This window comes from Rhea pennata, chromosome 8 (assembly GCF_028389875.1).
Source record: "Rhea pennata isolate bPtePen1 chromosome 8, bPtePen1.pri, whole genome shotgun sequence".
Lineage (NCBI taxonomy): Eukaryota > Metazoa > Chordata > Aves > Rheiformes > Rheidae > Rhea > Rhea pennata.
Window position 1 is genome coordinate 11746888 of NC_084670.1, and position 19943 is coordinate 11766830.

A 19943-nucleotide genomic window follows, 5' to 3' on the forward strand; every position below is an offset into this window, starting at 1 on the left:
GGTTGCCGGGGTCTGGCTTCGGCTGCCGGGGGCCGCCCGCTCGCCTCGTCCCGCCGCGCCATGGACCCCCGGCTCTACCGCCACATCTGTCCCGGCCGCGTCGTCAACATCCAGCGGAGCAACGGTGAGGGGCGCGGGGGGCGGGCGGGCGGGCGCGCGGAGCCCTGGGGGCGCGGGCTCACCTCGGCCCTCTCCTAGGCCTCATCCACAACGCCACGATAAAGACGGTGAACGTGGAGCGCTGCTCCGTGTCCGTGGAGTGGTCCGAGGGCGGCGCCGTCAAGGGCAAGGAGGTGAGTGCCCGCGGCCCCCCCGCTGCGGCCCCGGGCCGGGCCGGGCGCTCGTGAGCTTTGGCGCGGTGCGTCCGGCGGAGCTGGCGCTTCCTGGCGCCCTGCGAGCTGCGCCGGCCCTCGGGTCGTAAACGCTTTCTACCCTAGCGCGGCGGGTGATTCAGGACGAGCGCAGCTCTGCGCTTACTTGGCTTCGTTACGTAGGTAAAATAATGAAATAAGCGTGTAAAGGTAAGATGTGCCCGAGTCCCGCGTGCTGCGGCCGGAGCGGTGCCCTCAACCTTTGTCAGCGAGCGGCTGGGAGGGAGCGAGGGAGGGAGGGACATCGCGTTCTTGCTCTTGCTGTTGGCTGGTGGCTTTGAATGATGCGGAGTTCTAGTTTGCCCAGCTCTGGGGGTTTCCTTTTGGTGCTCAGTGCCCTCAGCAGTGTCCTTAGGCTTTCCTTAGCTTTTTCGTTACCAGGCAGCCTAGCTGCATGCTTTGACCTGTCATACCTTTTGTTTGTAGCCCAGTGTGAAAATACAAGTCACGGTGGACCTCAGAGACCATCTAAAATGTATGAGCCACCTCTTCGAGTCTTCTAGCTATAAAGCAGCTTTATTGCACTTGTTTTAGAATCTAGAATTCTGAAATGCTCCCAAATATTTTCTTCAGTATTCTGTTCTTTAGTTCCTATGTGCACTATTCTCTAGGACCTGCTATATTTTTCTTAAAGTTTTTTTTTATTTTTTTTAATAAGATCTTCCCCCCAGGGGATATACTTCAGAACAGCAGATGGGGAATTAACTATGATTTGGGCTAGAATCCAGGTAATAATGGCATTGACTCAGTTGAATTGCTTCTTGGGCAGCATTAGTCAAAAGTGTTCTAGCTAAATGCAAAGAATGGGATATGTGTCTCTGGTGATGGAACTGCCGTGTTTGTATGGCCATCCTCACTTTGCTTCAAGTCAGATAAAATACCATATGAAGTTGGTGGGAGGAGGTAGGAGTCCAGGGCTCTTGAGGCTGATGCAGCTGAAGACTTGCCACTTAACAAAATCTCCTTTGGAAAGTGAGAAAATATGTTTGTCCTGCCAGTTACTCTGGGAGCATATATAACTTACAGTTTAGTTAAAATCTTTTGTCACTGGCTAGTTGATTTGGTCTTGTACTTTTGTGCATATGCTACATTCAAATATGCAACACTACAAGCATAACTATTGACTAAATTGTGTGTGTAATTATGATGATAAACCTCAATAAAGAGGTTGTTCAAAATATAGCAGCAAATTGTCTTATGCATTGTTCATGTATATATATTTCTGAGCTGATTCACTTCTTGATTAAATATTTACAGATTTTGTATAAAATCAAATTTTATAATTGCCTCTCGTATGAGAATGTGGTATCACACCTTTTACAGAGGCTCAGTTGCTTATTTTTGCCCTTTGTGTGGACTTTCTTTAAATTAAATAAATCAAATTTTGCTTCAGGACTTAAGAACATCCTGGTGCGGTTTAGGTGTTGCTTTAATTGCAGGTGAATTCCAGCGTAAGCTGCTGTTATACCCCAAATTATTTTTGCATGCATCCACTTTCAAAATCTTGTGCAAGCTTAGGTTTGAAAAACCAAAACGAGAGATGCTGTCTTTTGTGCGTGAGGCTGCTCGTGGCTGCCCGCCGCTGCCCCGCGCTGCGGCTGTCTGTGACAGGGTGCTTTTCCAGAGCTGCAGAACGTTGTGAACGTGGGATTATGACTTCATCGGAGGGTTACGCGGAGGGTTGGAGCTGGCCTTAGCTGAAATTGCTTGCATGCAATAGTCAGGGAAAATGCAGGTGAACTGACTTGACTTGTCGTGGATTAAATGCCAAATCCTTCATTTTCCAAGGAGTAAGTAGCTCTTTGAAGTTTATTTCAGCAAGTGCAATTGCACAGTAAACTCTTAATGCTCTCCTAGCGCAGAAGATGGAGCAGCTGAGATTTACTAAGATTAGCTGTAAGGGATTAAATCAGTTGATGCCAAATGTGCTTTGCCTACCTCTTCAGAAGTGCTCCATGGCTACCGCAGAGCTGTGTGGTGTTTGGCAGATGAGGGTAAATGGTTTAACTAGTACATTTCCTTTAGTATGCTTAGATGTATGAGAGTCTTCAAATGGAATAGAGACTGCTGCCTTGTTAGTCATGGAAACTTTAACTCAACATTTGGCAAGCAGTGGGTCAGGTTTCTTTGCCTATAATGAAAGTCAACGTAAAAAATTGTGTGAAGTGGTAGCAACGATATTCCGGTCTGTGAAAATCTTGCCTCTGCTCTTGTAGATTGAAATTGATGATGTGATAACAATAAATCCTGAGTTAGCAGAAGAAATACCTGCTGCAGATGTGAAAGAGAACCTTCCTCTGCAAGAGAATATAACTGTACAGGTAAGTGTTTTTAAGTGCTTTAGTGTCTCCTAAGTGTCAACAGCAGCCAGCTAGAAAATAGGTGTTATGAATAATATTGTCAGTTTCAAAGTTTGTCTCTAACTTGCCTGTTCTGTCTTGCTGCGGGACTTTGATGGCAAACCCTCTTTGTATTAATGTTGTCTTAGTGTTGTGCTAAGTGTTTATGGCTTATTCAGATTACTTACAGCATTCTTTTTTTCCTCCCCAGAAACAGAAACGCAGAACAACTCTTTCAAAAATTCCTGCTCCACGTGAAGGTGAGAAAATATTTTTCTCTGCTATAACCATGTGAAATAGAGGTGGTCTTCAGTTTTAGACATAGTATTGTAGTTTGATGCATCAAAAGGCTGCTCCGTTAGGCACCTTAATTATTGACCGTTCTGAGCATACTGGTCATATAAACACTTCGGACTCCTGAGTGCAGACTCTTGCCAGTGGATTGCTGTCTTGTTCCTGTGAGCTAGGGTTTGTTGCCCTTTTCTGCAACGTTGCTGTAGTTCTTCCCTTGACACTGTTCTAACTGTCACTAGCCAGTTACTGTTGCAATGAGCTGTAAAGTTTTATGTGGACTTTGGCTAACGCCACAAATAACAAAAAGTAAGTGACACTAATTAAAATAAAGAGTCAAAATGAGTGGAAAGGGTAAAAAGAAACAGTTGTGACAAATGATTGTCTCCTCTTCAGACATTCACCTGAACAATAACTATTGCTTTATTCCTAGAGACACTTCAGACTAGACAGCCAAAATGGTGTGCTAGAGCTCACTGATTTTTCTGTCAGGCATATAGATTGTGCAAAGCCAACACAGAAGATAGACATCTGAAAGCATGGGATTGCTGAGGAACTGCTTTTCTTGAGGTGTTAGGAGTTAGAAAACTCCCACCTTCTCTATCTTCTATTAACTTTTTAGTTGACTCTCTTGGCTTTTTGTGAGTTGAAAGTAGCAGCATTACAAGTCTTTGTAATATGCTTGAGTGATGCTGAGGTTTAGTGGTTGCAGATTTAATGACTCTCCTATCGCTTGCTAGAACTTGTTGTGCTTTTCCATGCAATTGCTCTGTAACTGCTGGTTTTGTCTGACCTTTGTATGTGATGCGAGAGAGGGAACATGGTACCAGAAGAAGACAGTACAGATCCCTTTGCCTCTAAGAGGCAAGAGTAGTCTGAAAAACTTAGTGTCAAACATCATTCTGTACTAGATCATCTTGATCTTCCTCAAATCCAGAGAATTCTCCATAAATTTTTGTGAACTGGCTAGAAAAGTGGTGTGCTAATGTGGTGACTATCTGTGCATAGGTCAGCTGATGAATTGGACAACAAACTGGAGAAATAAAGGACTTTTAATCTAGTCATTGACTGCTGGAAAAGATGTTATTACAGGTCACTGCTTTCCTGAAGTGTAGTTTCTAGTTGCAAATCTGAAATGTCTGTTGCCTTGAAGACCTGCTCAGAATACACAAGAAAAACAATGTGTTCAGTATTCCTCAAATATTATTAAATCCCATGAATGACAAGCAGTATTGGTCCTGTTACAAACTCCATGATGCACTTACTAGCTAATTTTGGCTTCAGATTTCAGTTTTAGGACTAAAGAAAACAAAGCTCAGGAGATGTCTGTCTCCACCTCAGTATGTAATGTGTATTGCATCATGCTCAGGTAAGTGGGAGAAACAGAAGTAAACAGTACTTTTAGAATTAACTGAGAAACAGATACTGCCTAAGTTCCGACTCTAAGAATTCTGGCGGATGCTGTATATCTTTGTACAAGAATTACCTAGAACAAACCCATTTAGATGCAGCAAATCCTCCAGTTAGTATACATGTCCAAGAATGCTGTTTTATTCCAGAGGGGAAAAAAAAACAGTTTGTGGTGAGATCAGATCTGGGCATCTGTGACAAAAGAAAATGGAGTAAAATGCCATCTCTGAGTCTAATGAAACTGATTCTTTTTGTCCCTAAAGTTGCAGCAGTGACACCTAATGTCTCTGCACCTGAGCAGAAGATTCCAGGTAAAGAGTTAAAAGACATGAGCACTGAATTTTATGGGCACAGTTGTAAGGAATTTGATCCAGAATTTGAATCAATCTTTGGTCTGAAACATCTTATTTCCTTGGAAATCATAGTGATTAATTATAGATACATTCTCGTGATTGTTAGAGGTGGGGGTAGTTCTAATATTCATATTGCACTTCAGATTTTTCATATCAGATTTGCTTTCCTTGCATTGAGATGCATGTTCTGATCCCTTTCTCCAGAAGCTTTGCAAGGGACTTTGGGCAGGGACCTGGTGTCAGTGAAAGAAACATACCTCGATATGTGACTACAGAGATTGCATGCAAATGAGCCTTTCTAAAGATTTACTGCTGTAACTGTGGAGTCCAGCTTCTAGCTGAATTCAGTGTCATCAAGCTGTGCCCCAACTCACTGTGCACAGACAGACCATCACTGCTTGGGTGTTGTGGTAGGCATGACGCCCCCAACAAATTTTCATTTTAGACATGGAAGGCATCAGAAACAAGTTCTTTTCGCATCAGAAATAAATTCTTGACTTTCTCTTAGAGCTTCCCCAGGTAACTTGCTCTGTAGTCTATGTAGGAAAATTAGTAATAGAGCCTCAGATACATTCATTTTAAGCAGTTGCTAGACTGCAATTCTGTTGTCATCATCATATAGTCAGTCCATAGCCCTGCAAGTGTGAAGCTCCATAGGGTTTCCCAGTTGCCTGATTTTTAACTGCCTCTTTCTACTTAGTGAGGTTCTGGAACTGCTATGGTACCAAATCCTTAGTGCTATCTGGAAGGAAATTTCACTGGAGCTGCAAATCTGGAATGAACTGTTTGCTTTTCTCTAGTGGTATATTTCACGATCACTTTTTCATCACCTACCTTTGCAGCATTGCTTCATCCTGCACTTTCTTGATGCACCTGAGATCTGGAAATAGTTCTTTTAACCACACCTTGGCCCCCTCTGTTCTATACCTCTGTAAGCATATGATTAATTGCAGACTTTTGAGTGTCTGATGCACAATGCTGACCAAGTTTGTGTCTCCAAAGCTCTGCGTGGCCGCTCCACTAGGATGTCTGTTATCACAGAGTCTCAGGGCAACCTCCAGGAAAATGAGATGGAGGTGGATCCCTGCACTTCTACACAAACAAGAAACAATTCGGCAATTCCTGGTGAGTGGAGAAGACCCAGTGAACTGCTAATATGAAGCTGAAGCAAGATGGTTAATATGTATTTAATTAGGTAAATTGTAAGTCCAGGAGGAGGAGCAACACTCCTCCCTCCTTTTCAGATATAAAAGGAGGGAGACTAAGAGGTCTCTGACTAAATAAACATTCAAGGCTTCCTCCTGAAGGAGTTTTCAAAGGACTTCAGAAATAAATGTTAAAGGAAGATATGTTTTAACAAAAGAGCTGCAGTCATGCACATGGTATCTGCTCAACAGCATAAAGTGGCATTTGCAGTGCTAGAATGGGGATGGAACTGTCTTAATACTGCTAACAATATGCTCTGTAACCTTCCCCATGTAGGAGCTTGATTTGAGTAGCAGCTGATGCCCCTTTCTCAAAGCTGGGGGTCTTCAGTATCTGTTGAATGGTTTAAAATCTTACTCAAGATTGAGTAAGAGTGAGTTCCTTTGTTACTAAGTGAGACTAAAATAGTTGTACTTTTTGGAGTGTTAGACTGCTTATGAATTAGAATATGTTAAAGGCTTATTAATAGGCTTATTATCCCTTTGCCTTTCTTTGTCATACAGGGCTTTATAAATTTATTCTTGATCTTTAGGATCTAATTATTGTCTTTGATCTGACTCCCTTCTGCAGCTGGCCGAACCAGGGCTAGCAGGCTGAGCTGTGCCCCAGAACCCTCACTGACAAATGTAAATGGAAATATAGAGGATCATTTGCCTCCTGCTAGAATGAGCTCTTCAGCAAACCCAGGTAATGGGGAGCAATGGATAAGAACTGACACACCGTCAGCAGCATATCACAGGGGTTGCTGTTTTGTATACTCCTATGCTAATGCTTCAAAAAGGTGGCTTTAACAGCAAGTTAAAGTGAAGTCTTTAAGTCTTGAGTATATTTATTTTAAATCTGTAATTCTAATAAAAGAATATCTCCTCAGAAATACTGTGTTTACTTCAGAGTAATAGTATGGCTTGCTAGCCAGCTTCTGTAGTTGGCAGATTTGCTTTGCGAAAGAAGCACTATAAAATGAATGAAGCTCATCCTTTTGAGGAAAATTGTTCCCTGTACAAGTTAGTCTCTCAGTAACCTGGAGAAGTTGAAAACATTTGTAAAACACCTTGTGCTTAAAATGTGTCGAATGAAAACTTAATCTAAGGAATCATTTTGGTTTTTATCTAGTTAGGAGACGGTCTAACATCGTGAAAGAGATGGAGAAAATGAAAAACAAGAGAGAAGAAAAGAGAGCTCAGATCAGTGAAATCAGGACAAAACGTGCACAGGTGGAGTATTCTCTACAATACACTAGTAAGGGGAGATTCTATAGGATAGTATCAAACATATTTTGGATGTAAGTGGGAAGATCTAGAGTGCCAGGCTTTGTTTTTGCAGACCTGTATCTAAGGATGGATTATTTCTAGATCCAGAAAATTCTGAATCTTGCGGCTTCTAAGTAAAAATTTCTAATTGTGTACAGTTGGTCATGTTTAGTATGCTCTGGCACTTTTTGCTATGGCAGATTAATTACTTTCTAGCAGATTGATACCCTTCATGTTCACGTTTTTTTCATGCAGGAGTTTGATAGCAGTTGCCCAAACTGGGAATTTGCACGAATGATCAGAGAATTCAGAGCAACTTTGGACTGCCAACCAATATCTATAACTGACCCAGTAAGTAAATATTAAGGCCACTGACTGCAGCATGTATATATTCTGATTTCTTTATTTTGTACTCAAGGTTTTGGCATATGATCAAATTAGGGCGTCACTGCTCTGTGGAGATTCTGTGTGGATATTGTGATTGAGACACCCAGTAGTAAATCTGAGGTCACTTACTTCTCCTATTCTAGGCTAAACTGCCTTGCATTACTTTGTATGTCACTACCTATGAGGTGGCACTTAGTTATGGAATGTTTTGGGTGGTATCATCAGTATTTTTTAGTTTGTAAATAGCAGAGCCTGTTACACATCAGGTTAGTCTGTTGTAGGTATATGTACGAATATGTTAAAGCACTATTGCACTGAAATGGAAAATATTACCATTTGTAAGTTAAATATTGGGTAACTTTAAACTAGGTCAAAGTGAGGAGCAAAAGTGGAGGGTGTCAAAAAACTAGGAAAAAAAGGCAGAGGAATGGGAGGGAGATCTTCAGCTCCAGTGGTGGCATTTTTTTTTACTACCAGGGAGCAGTAGCTTTTTGCTAGCAGAAGCCTTACAACAGGGGAAAAATGGTAACATTCAAATTCAAACAAAAAAAAGTAGGTGCTGACTAGCTTTGAAAACTGAGTGGTTTGCATACCTGCAATGTACTGAGCTGTGAGAACCAGCAACCAGTAAAATTGCTGCATGACAGGAGATGTTTGTCATCTGCCTTCTACCTCAGGCAATAGGATATGTATTTTCCAAAACTCTGCAGCTGGGTTGAACAGAGAGCTAGACTTATTATATCATTAAAAGCTCTAGAACAAAAAAAAAAGAAAACTAGAGCAATGTAAAATAATGTCTTGCTTGAATTTGACCTTACTTTTACATTGACCCTACTTACAGTATTGATGTCAATGAGAAGTTGGCAAAGCACTGAATGTTTACTAATCCTCATAGAATATTTGGGGCACTTTAGCATGGGAGCATTTTCACCTGATATGTTGACCATGCTATACAGTTAAATTGTTTGAGGTTTAGAATTCTTTTATATTGAATGAAGTTTAACACTTAAATCCCTGCATGTGTGGCTAACTGATCTGTAGCAGAGGAACTCTAATCAATATGTAGAAAGGTGGATGTGAGGGAATACTGAATTTTTGTCTCTGCAATGCTAAATAGGTATGGGTGTAATTGGGAAGTAATTAATGTTTTCTTACCTTTCTCTTAGATAGAAGAACACAGGATTTGTGTCTGTGTGAGGAAACGCCCTCTAAATAAACAAGGTGAGTGTACTGACAGAATAGCTTTGGCTTGGAACCCTTTGACATTGTTTATTCTCGTTAAAACGGAGGTTCTTTTCCATCAACAGAACTTCTAAAAAAGGAATGTGATGTGATTACTGTTCCTAGCAAGTGTGTCCTGCTGGTGCATGAGCCGAAGCTGAAAGTGGATCTTACTAAATACCTTGAAACCCAAGCATTTAGATTTGATTTCTCATTTGATGAATCCTCTTCTAATGAAATGGTATACAGGTAATGCTTTCTTACTGGGAATGAGTTACAAGATAAAAGCACAGGGCTATGGCTAGATGGCATCCTTGCTTAAAGAAACTGCTACCTGAAGTACATGTGGAATGTTTTCTTTGGAGGAAATTACTGGACTGAAAAGTTTAAAGCTTAGTTTTGGTGTGGCCTTGATGATTTCTTAAGAGTTTGCTTTTATTGGCCTTTCAAGGTATTGTCATAAGTCTCTTTTCAAAAACTGATGATGCAGAGTGAACTACTTGCCTTAACTGTGTTATCTTCCAAATGTCTAGGTTCACTGCTAGGCCTCTTGTACAGACTATCTTTGAGGGTGGAAAGGCGACATGTTTTGCATATGGCCAGACAGGCAGTGGCAAGACACATGTAAGTTATCTACTCTGAGGTCTCAATTTTTCTCACTTTATCTAGAGTATATTTAAGCTCCTTGAGATGTTGATAATGGATAGGATTATATAAGAGATTAAATTGGTTTTATTGTCTTAAAATGAGTTATTACACTGTCCAGTTTATCCTCTTTTTCTGTAGAGTATTAGTGCATTTCCTTTGAAGTTGTGAGGAAAATTATGCTAAATTGTCCCACAGATGGCTTGTTAAAGACTTAGAGCCAATGATGTCCTGACGTGTTAGTAACAGAGCCAGGGCTGCTACTCGCATCAAACTGCTGTCTCTGACCAATTCCAGTCTGCAAAGCACAGCCAGGTAGCCTGCATCTGAGACAGGCGAAAATATTGTCTATATTGTATTTTAAGTTTGGAAAAATTCCAAAAACTTAAGTGGATATATGACTCATGTTGTATATGGACAATTAACTGATCTGGTAACACCTGTGAAGTGGGTAACCACTTCTTAACCATTCCTTCCAATCTACCACTTTCAATTGTAAGAGAATTGGAGACTGCTTTCTGTCTCAAAAGTGTGTTGGCTCTAAGTTTTCAGAAACTTATGTCTTTGTTTTTAATTTTAATCTTCTGGAAATTGCAGAGAATGAAAGTGGGTAATTTTCTTCCCTCACACCATGATATGGGAGCCAGTTCTTCTGTCTTGTCCTGCAAGAAGCCTTTACCTCTCACCAGAGTGATCTGGACTAGACTAGCTTGCTCTCTTCTAGTGCTAGATGCAAGTTTTAGGCTGGGAATTCCTATCATTAGTGTTGAGTAGTGAGCTTTAGGATTCATACCTATCTGAATCAAGTTTAAATCACTGAATATTTGCACACTAGCTAGAGTTTTTTCTTTTCCTGTAGTAAAACAGGCTTTTTTCCTTTCCTCTCTGATGTGACACAATCTTGAGACATGTATATTGTAGGCAATGAAGTTACTTATCCTTCCTGACCCTAGGGTGCAGAACTAGTGAGAGGATCATAAGGTGCCCCTTGAGACTAGAATGTTGCCTTGGTAGATTGAAAATGTGTCTTGCTGGGACTGAGGTGTCTTTTAAATTGACTCCATGTTTAATACTAAAATGTTAGAGTGAGTCACCATGATAGCAGTAGCCAAATTCTTGTTGGAATTGAAAGTATCTTGGTCAAAATAATAAAAAGTATTGTCTGGTTTAGAAGTTGGATGTGTTTTGACACCATGTTAAGTGGGTTTTTGCAAGCAATAGCCAATCTAGCTCCTAACAAATTAAGCTGTTCCTTTTCACTGCTAAGGCCATGCATTTCTGCTTGGAGGAACAACTCCTTTGAACTCTTATGGAGACCTAGCACTACAGAGCCTTACAGGCATGCAGCTGCCGCTTTGAACAGTCTGTACCGTCTTTCCAAATTGATATGGAAGCACAAAACTAACTTTATCCTGAATTGCACTGTGTAGTAATGATCCTATTGACATCAGCACTTTTACACAATGACTTTCTACCATGTTCTCAGGACCAAAATATAGTAACCTGACCTGCTTGTACCACACCTTACCTCAGTGATGGCATTTCTCTTCACAGACTATGGGTGGAGACTTCTCAGGGAGAGCACAGAATGCCTCAAAGGGGATATATGCTTTTGCATGTAAGTTGACTATTCTTTAGGTATGTGAATCAAAATCGTGCATGATTTCCTAATAGTAAGATCTATTTCTTTATAGATACTCAAAATATTTCCAGTAAAAGCACTTGTGCTTTCATCAGTAAGTAGTGGAGTTTGCAGGAGGTATGATTGTGAAACTCTTAAAAACTAAATAGTATTTTCTATCCAGCCTGTACCTTCCTAGGTCAGCCTGCTGTTTAACACCAACTGATCAGAAGATATTTATTTTTGAGGTCATTGCCATCTTCTAGTTTGGTATTTATTAGGCTGAACCATTTAATTTCAATTACATCTGCTTTGTTTTTCTTAGCTAAGGATGGTGTTTGGTAATACCTGACTTAAATGAAGCAGAACATTACCCATTTCTGTCATAAAGCTTGTTAAACATAAAGCATATGAACATATGTGGTCCTGATTTACTTTTTTCCTGTAAGCATTACATGCAAAAACCTAGCATGTATGAAATGCTTTCAGACAAAAAAAAAAAATAAAGCTCCTAGAAACCCTTCCTTGCAATAATGTCTACAGAAGCACAATGAACACTGGCTGCCTCTGCTTTCACTTTTGAAAGGCACATTGTGAAAACAGCCCATACAAAGCTGTTGAAACAAGAACAACTGTGTGCTCGTCTCTGACAAATGAGTTATGACCTGGCCCTGAAGGAAAACTCTTGCTTTTGAGCTTAGTTTCGAAATGTGAAGCCTTCTAACTATGAAAGGCTGTACTGGATCCAGGCAATGGGCCAGCTAGTCTGGTATTCTGTTTCCAAACAGCAGCAAATGGAGATGCTTGGGGAACAGTATCTTCTAGGCTGTCTGTCAAGAAGCTTTTCAAACACAACTACATGACTCTTCAAGACTGTCCAAAGCAATTGCAGCTCCGAATGTTCTGCCAAAGTGGGAGATATGTGCTTGCACTGACCAAACCAGATCAGTAAGCACTGCTGTCTGCTGGTGACATTTAAAATAGAAGCTTCCATTTTCCTCCCAACTACATCTTCAGTCCCCAGATGAGGATGCTGCTGAAGCAGTTCTCCAGATTGTACAAACTGTTACACTAGCATTCAGTTAGGATGCCTGTCATTCAGCTACTAGATCCTTATAGCTGAGATTCTTGAAAGGAGTTCAAGTAGCAACTAAAACAAGTTTTAAACTAGTTATCTGAACTTTCTCCTTTTTTTGACTAGCACAAGATGTCTTCCTTCTTCTAAGCCAGCCCAGATACAGGAATCAGGATCTGGAAGTCTATGTGACATTCTTTGAAATATACAATGGGAAGGTATTTTAATTTTTGCCTGATTTCTTTGATTATGTGTTTGATAAGTACCTGAATGAAACTTGTTTGTATCTTGTTCTGGCATGTCTGGGACTGAATTGGAAAGATATGTTAAGCATGTGCTGGTTTTGGTATTCAGTTTCTATAAAGGTGGTGCAAATTACATGCAGGGGGACTGCATTCAGATTTGCCTTGATCTTGTTGTCTGAATACAGGTGTTTGACCTCTTGAATAAGAAGGCAAAACTTCGAGTCCTGGAGGATGGCAAGCAACAGGTCCAGGTTGTCGGCCTCCAAGAGAGACAAGTTGGCTGTGCTGAGGATGTCATCAGAATGATTGAGATGGGCAGTGCCTGCAGGTTTGGTGTCTTAAAACCAGTGTGGAAACAGTCATGTCATGTTACACTTCCATGTTGGTAAAACATGTAATGGGTGGGTATCTAGCCCAGGCCCTTCAAGACTTCAAACAGGAGCAGGCCTATCGATGCTAGGAATTGGTAGGCACTTTCATGCAGAGCAGCACCTCTGCTTGAAAGCAAGAGGGTTACAGAATAAAGGCTGGCAAGGATGGGTTTAACCTTGTTTCCATAGTGGCCATATGTCCTCACATCTCTAGACAGAAACCATTCATGTGAAGAGATTGCTTGCACAGGTACCACAGCTGATCTGCACATAATTCTAAAAAGCAGATACATAGTTTATCAGCTAGTTGACAGAGGTACAAGTATTTGCCAAAAAGAACAAGGAAGAACATCTGTCCTCCAGCTACAGTTGCAAAAATGCTTTGGCTTAACTGCAGGCCAGATGAACTCTTCTGATAGTAGGAAAAAATCCTGCAGGTCATGCAGGGATCTTCTCTGAAGAATCTTTGAGAGAAGGTGGTGAGGGACTGCCACCTTGTGAGGCTTGACTCATCACCCTGGCAGGCTGGTTGCAAGCTGTGGTCAGGGTACCTCCTGCTGTCATTACTGGTGTCTTTAATCAGGGGCTTCTGAACAGTGAGTCTGTATTAACGAGACAGGTAAGATTTGCTATGCTGTGAGGAACTGTGGTGGAAACATTAATTGGCAAATGAGAACTCCTTGGCTTCTGTATTACATTGCATATGTAGGTAAGTGCATCATAAAAGCTCATTCAGCACTCTGCAGGCTTTTTGGCTGACAACTCAGTCAAAAACTGTTTTGTTTTTTAACCTTTCAGACTCTGGCTTCCCACAGCAGTATTTTAGGATAATCTCCCTCTTTTCCTAGCTGTGGGGCAGTGAACTTGCTAGCCTTCTCAGGGAGTAAATGATAGTGATGGTCATAGGGAGATTTTTGGTAACTTAAAAGCCTCCAGTCTGTCAGTCATAGTGACTGGGTAGCTGTGGCTGCTCGGCAGAGCCAAGCCAGCTTGACTGGAGAAGACGGTTTACCATGATGTTAAATGTGCCAGCCCAGCTAATGCTGTTAGGTGGGGAGCTTGGCCTGCTCACTGTGTAATAGCAGAAGCACTAGGAGAATGACATGTGGACTGCTGTGATGCAGGGAGATGCGATGCTGGAGGTATGCCTCCCAGGGAGCATGGACACTGTACCAGCTCCAAACACATATAAGGGGTTAGCAGTTAAAGGTGTTCCCGTGCAGGCTGGCTGAACTGAGAGAGGCAGCTCAAATAGCCTTCAGCCTCCAAAATTAGAATGAAGGTTCAAATGTTTCTCACAACAGTCTTTCTGTGCTCTTGTATCAGAGGTGATTCCATAATTTACACAAACCTGAAGCATTAATATGTAGGATAAAACTGGGAAGGTTAATCTATTTAAATGAATGACTTCAGGCCTTGTCTAGTGCTGTCATGAGCTGTTGTGTGTTCTGTAACACAATTCTAATGCTTGTTTGCATCTTTGCTGTAGGACATCTGGGCAGACTTTTGCAAATGCTAGCTCTTCCCGGTCCCACGCTTGCTTCCAAATCATACTACGGCGAAGAGGAAAAATGCTTGGCAAATTTTCCTTGGTGGATCTGGCAGGAAATGAAAGGGGTGCAGATACCTCTAGTGCTGATCGGCAGACACGGATGGAGGGGGCAGAAATCAACAAGAGCTTGTTGGCTTTGAAGGTGAAAATTTACACAGGGGAAAAAATTATGCTAATCATTAACCCAGGAGATAACTTTTTAAAATCTGTTCTGTTTCTTTCCAGCACAGAGAAAAATAACAGCCAAAAAGATCCCAATTTTGTATTTAAACAACCCTGAAATTGATGCATGTGCTCCATTTAGAATGACTTCAGAAAAGCAGTATAGTCTTGTCAGGCTAGATGCTGCTACAGTCATTGTAAATGTTGTTCAGGTTGTCTTTTTTTTTTTTTTTTTTTTTTTTTTAACATATTCTAGATAAACCAGGGGTGATGGTCAAATATCTGAAGTATATTTAAATGGTTGAGATGCTTACAGAACAATGGAGACTACCATTCTCCAGCCTGTTGGATTTACCAGCAGTCGTTTGCTAATAGTTTGCAGAGTTGTTTGAGAAAGGATGCAGATGTTGCATTCACAAGAGTTGTCTTTCCTTAGGAATGTATTCGAGCTCTAGGGCAGAACAAATCTCACACTCCTTTCCGGGAGAGCAAGCTGACCCAGGTGCTAAGAGACTCTTTCATAGGAACAAACTCAAGGACCTGTATGGTGAGTATACCTGTTTGAGTGCCACAAAGCAACTAGGTAGATGCATGCCCCCCTTCTAGTGTAAGGGGATGTTGAAGCTATGAAGCTGCAGCTCTCTGCAAAAAATAATCAAGCAAATTTCCTCCTCCACTGACTGTAGCAACTGTGATCAAAAACTAGTGAGCTTTGCTGATGATTTACAGTTTCTGATGATTCACAGTAGAAGCAGGGCTGCAGAAGTTGCTTTCATACAGTGGATCTACACTAGAGCTTGGTGCCCTCTCAGGGCTTTGCTTCCTGTGGGAGGTGTAGCACAGCAGGTACACACAAAGCCAGTGGAAAGCTGGATAAAGAGTAAATGGCTTCTGTTATTCTGCTTCTCAGCTTTTCACAGCTATTGGTGTGTCTCACAGGAGCCATAGAGGAAAATAGGCTTGATGGAGTACCTTAATTCTAACCCTTTCCCTAATATGGCCACTTAAATGTGAACAAAAGACAGATGTGGGACTTACTGAGGCATTCTGTTGTGTTTGCAGATAGCAATGATTTCTCCAGGCATGAGTTCGTGCGAGTACACCTTAAACACACTGAGATATGCTGACAGGTAATGGCCTTTCTGACCTGGGGTTTCTATTCTTGTTGCAGAAAGGGTTTTGGCTGCTTTTATTCTGATAAGTTCTCTTGCTGTCATTGCCCTTGATGGTAGTTTAGAGGTTGAGGACAAATTATCTTAAAGCTGGTTCCTGCAATTAACCTGAGTCTTCTCTGCCTGGAGCATAATAGATTGCATTAAAACCATGATTACTTTCTCCTTCCTTCAGAGGAGCAGTGTCTCACTCTAGACTTCAGATTATCTTATTTTTGTAGTGAGTTCACCCTGCCAAAGAAATACCCTGAATGGCACTCTGTGTACTCTTTACCTCGTTAGTGGTCTGTGCAGGGTCTTATCGGTATGTGTGTGCTAAGAATGCATCCCTGACCTGGCCCTACAGATGAGACTGAAGAATACATTGTGTTTTTGGTAGACTTTGATATGAGTTAATAGAATAGGGCTCCTTAGAGATTTGGGGTGAAACCTGAAAGACTTAGAGAGCTCACATGCCTCAAGAAGCAAGATGTGAGTGTGGGGTTTGAGTGCCCTATGGCTGGTGTTGGGCACCTCTGGGGCAGATGTGCAGAGGCTGAGCACTGGATTTCCCTGTGGGTCTCACTCACTTCTGAGACCCTTGTGACAGAGCTGTAAGTGTGTAAGTGGCTCCCTGTCTCTGCCAGGACATTAGTCATTTTTTTTTTTTTTTTTTTTTTCCTCCTCCAGTCCCAACAGCTAGAAAACTAGCTTAGCTATTCCCTCTTCCAGTGGGGTCAATGGTGCTTGAATTTTTTTCCTGCTGATGCTGTGCTGTGTGGCTGTGTACTGTAGCTGCAGAGCCAGTGACTTCTGTCACATGTTAACAAGAGACACTCAGAGCTGGGAACTGTCACCTGTTTCGTTTGCAAAGGCTGTTTGGTTCTACCCCCTCTTCCAGGAATGGAGCACTCTATTTCACTCTCTGGAAGGATGTATGGCAATTCTTGTCATAAGCATTCAGGAATACTGACAGATTCATAGATTTAGTTCCCAATTTAAAGCTGCATTTTTCTGATCATGCCTGCTCAACTGAAAATACAGGATAAAATGCAACACTGGACTTCAGGGTGTTATGCTTTTTAGGAATGTTTTAGCCTTGAGTCAAGCACCTTGGCCCCTTTGCCACTGCACAAGGCAATTCAGCTTGTAGGAAGGTGTGTGCAGGCTGAAACTCTCTGGAAATGTGAAGCTGATGCTAGTATAGAATGCAGTGCCCAGCTGATGTCTGGCACCTATATCTAGTACTACATAACCAATCATTATTATAGTCCTGTCCCGGCACAGAGGGTCTCTCTATGGAGAAAAAGAAAAAAGTGTTCCTTTTCTTTCCATACTGAAACGCCTTTTGGCGTGGAAGACAGCCTCTCTGGAAGACTCTGTTGGCAATTAGCATTGTGTACTTAGACATTTCTTGACTGCAGGGGCCCTAGATTGGTATGGCAAGATTGAGCGCTAAGACTAACATCTCATGGCATCTCTTCCCATAGCCCTTGGAGGTTTCTGCACATGTTCTGGGGCTGTTCTGCCCCACTTGTTCTGAGGGTGGTAAAGTGGAACTTTTCTAATAAAGCTTCCTGGTGAGCACTGAATTGCAATAGCTGCTTGGTAATGCTGTAGCCCAGAAACTGTTGAAAGAAATTAGTGACAGATCTTCCTATTGCAGAGTGAAAGAGCTCAGCCCTCATAATGGAGGTGGTGAAACACAGAACCATATGGACACTGAGAATGAAGAAACAGAGACCAGTGGAGAAGGCTCGACTCTTCAGCACAATGTAGGTGTATGCAGTGGGCTGAACAGATCTCAAAGCTGGTAACAGTTTGCTGTTCTTACTTGGACTCTTTCTTGCAGCTCTCCAAGGATGAAGAGGAAGATCTTTCTCCCCACATGTTCAGTTACCGTGAGGCTATGATTCAAATTGGTGAGCAGGAGGAGAAGGTTGTAGAACAGCTTAGAGAACTGAGACAGGTATGTGGAAGAGATGAGCTCAGCCTGAGATGCTTTCTATGTGTTGACAGCAGCTTGCCTTGTCTGAGCAAAGTGGTAATAGGTAGGCCATGGGCTGTAATGCAAGAATGGTATCAGTGGTACTACCTTTCCTTCACTGCTAACTTATTCCTGTGGTTTCCTGCCTAAGTGGCTAAACAGGACCATTGCAGTGCTTGCAGCCAGCCGGTCCTCCTTTCCCTCCCAGTAGCAACATCCACTTACTGCTAATGAGTATGGAGAGCGACTGGTCCGAGAAGCTTAGCTCTGTTAATTCATGTGCCAAATTTGAAGAAACTCATCAAATTTCCAGAGCTGATTTCTCATAATGGTCCCTCTTTTAAAATCTAGAAAATGACTGAACTTGACTACCTCTTGGGAATGACTGAGCAACCAGACTACGATCTTGAGACCTTTGTCAGCAGAGCTAAGTACTTCATAGAGGAGAGCTCAAGGAATCTCCTTAGTGTTGGAGGTATGTTAGCACTTCTCGAGACAGTGCCTGTTCGGGAAGATACAAGTCACTATCAGTCACTAATGATTTTAAAGATCTGAAAACAATACCAACATACCTATGGGAGTTTGAGCACCCAGTCCTTCTGAATACCTTACAGTTCTGATCATATTACTAGGTGATCATAGGAACAGACCTGAGATGTCCTATTGCCTGCACTTTGCCAAGTAAAATCCTAGTTAGTAACTTCCACTTGCTCTTCACTGCCATGGAAAACCGCCCTCCCTTGAAAGCAATATCCACTAAGTGCAGAAGGACTGAAGTCTTTTTGGCTAGTTGATCATATAGTTTAATTTTTTACCCTGGGCAAAAAACAGTGACTTTGAGAAATAGGTCTATGTGCCATGTCCTAGGGATTTGTTGGTGTAGACCGATTGTTTCCACTTACGTTTTTGTGGATATCAGACCTTAAGACCTGTCCTCTTATAATTGTCTGCTACGTGTATCCTCATATGCAATGTCTGCCAGAACCTGTTTGGTGTGTGATTGCCTCAACTAATATAGGGCATCACTGAATGTGTTGCAAAATCCCTCCAGCTGTGCTGTTCTAACCCAGCTGGGAAGTCTCCCAGCTCTGTGCCAGAGGGATGTCAGCTGCCTATTCCCTCTGCGCTGCCTGCCTCCTTTCGTAACGTTGGTTGAAGCTTTCAGAACATGCTAGTTGAAGCAGTGGTTGAGCGGAAGCAGTGGTTGAGCGGCAGCAAGGCCTTGGCTGATGCCTGGTAAAAGAGCTTTTAGTCAGGCATGGACTGCCTGACTAAAACAAGGAGAGTTACACTGATAACTACTATTTTTCTGCCACTGTTGCAGTAATTGGGGCCACTTAATGCCATTACAGCCTGGATAACATTTGCCTGTGAGAGTTTTCTAAGTGAAGATGAAAATCATGACTTCAAAGTGAACTGCTGTCAGGAAGAAGCAGTGATTTTTCTAAAAGGCCCTAGCTGTCCTCCCTTTCTTGATGCAGCCTGAGAGCAGTATCCCTCTATTCACTCACTGGTGGAGGTGCATGACATAACAGTAGGAGTCTGGTGTAAATGCTGTGCCACTGTGCTACGGTCCAGGGAGATCCAGTCCTCTGGGGCTCTTGATGGATGGATTAGTGGCATTTAGCTTGAATTTTACAAGCCTAAGACTTTGAGAGTCTTGATGAGTAGAAAAAAGAGCAAGTATTTGAGCTGTTCTTGCCCCGTTTACTTCCTTCTGTGGTCTTTGCAGGGACAGGCAGCTGAGCTGGTGAATTCAGCTATCAGGTCAGTCCTCCTGACACTGCTTTCTCTTCTAGAAACATTAGATGCCCTGGGGGATGCCATGCAACTGGAGGAGCAAGCCAGCAAGCAGATGAGCAAGCAGAGGCCTCAGTAAATATAGCAAAATGTGGTTCACAAGCAATCTTCTGTATGTCTTGCATATGTCAGTGGTTTGTGTAACTCCTATTTTTAAAAGTGGTAGTGTGTGTGTAGGTCAGGTGTGCCTGAAAGCAGCAAACATGGCAGCCTCTCTCCCTGCACGGCCTAGTATCAGGGTACATGGCAGAGACTCTGCTAGAAATATTCCCTGCAAGGCTTGGGGAGGGGGAACCTGAGTGTCTGCCAGATGTCTAATATCTGGCCCTGCATAAGTGACTATGGTCTGCTCTGATAGAAATAGATATGTGTATAGTTTTCTAGTGTACATACTATTTTTGGTTCCAGATGTGCTTGAAGTGTTGCAAAACTGCAAGTCTGGCTTTTCTAGAAAGAAAATGGACTACATGTAACTGTAAAAAATCAGTATTTTAAGAAGTTTGCTT

At 42.1% G+C, this 19943-nt stretch overlaps 1 protein-coding gene across 1 annotated transcript; it reads left to right on the forward strand.

Annotated features, from left to right (window-relative positions):
* The first annotated feature begins 2610 nt into the window (after positions 1-2610).
* KIF2C (kinesin family member 2C) lies at positions 2611-19886 on the forward strand. The gene is made up of 19 exons (XM_062580984.1): positions 2611-2692; positions 2922-2970; positions 5767-5889; positions 6541-6657; positions 7084-7184; positions 7476-7571; positions 8774-8828; positions 8915-9077; positions 9362-9452; positions 11028-11091; positions 12296-12387; positions 12600-12742; positions 14275-14479; positions 14936-15046; positions 15562-15629; positions 17317-17425; positions 17503-17619; positions 17989-18112; positions 19437-19886. The coding sequence occupies exons 3-19, from the start codon at positions 5790-5792 to the stop codon at positions 19514-19516; spliced, it is 1836 nt and encodes a 611-aa protein (XP_062436968.1). The 5' UTR covers positions 2611-2692; positions 2922-2970; positions 5767-5789; the 3' UTR covers positions 19517-19886.
* The last annotated feature ends 57 nt before the right edge of the window (positions 19887-19943 follow it).

Excerpts from the sequence above, each read along its gene's own strand:
- KIF2C (XM_062580984.1), top strand. The coding sequence starts at position 5,790 with ATGTCTGTTATCACAGAGTCTCAGGGCAACCTCCAGGAAAATGAGATG. Across the intron at positions 15,630-17,316 it reads ACACTGAGATATGCTGACAG|AGTGAAAGAGCTCAGCCCTC; the intron begins GTAATGGCCTTT and ends TTCCTATTGCAG. Across the intron at positions 17,426-17,502 it reads GCTCGACTCTTCAGCACAAT|CTCTCCAAGGATGAAGAGGA; the intron begins GTAGGTGTATGC and ends TCTTTCTTGCAG.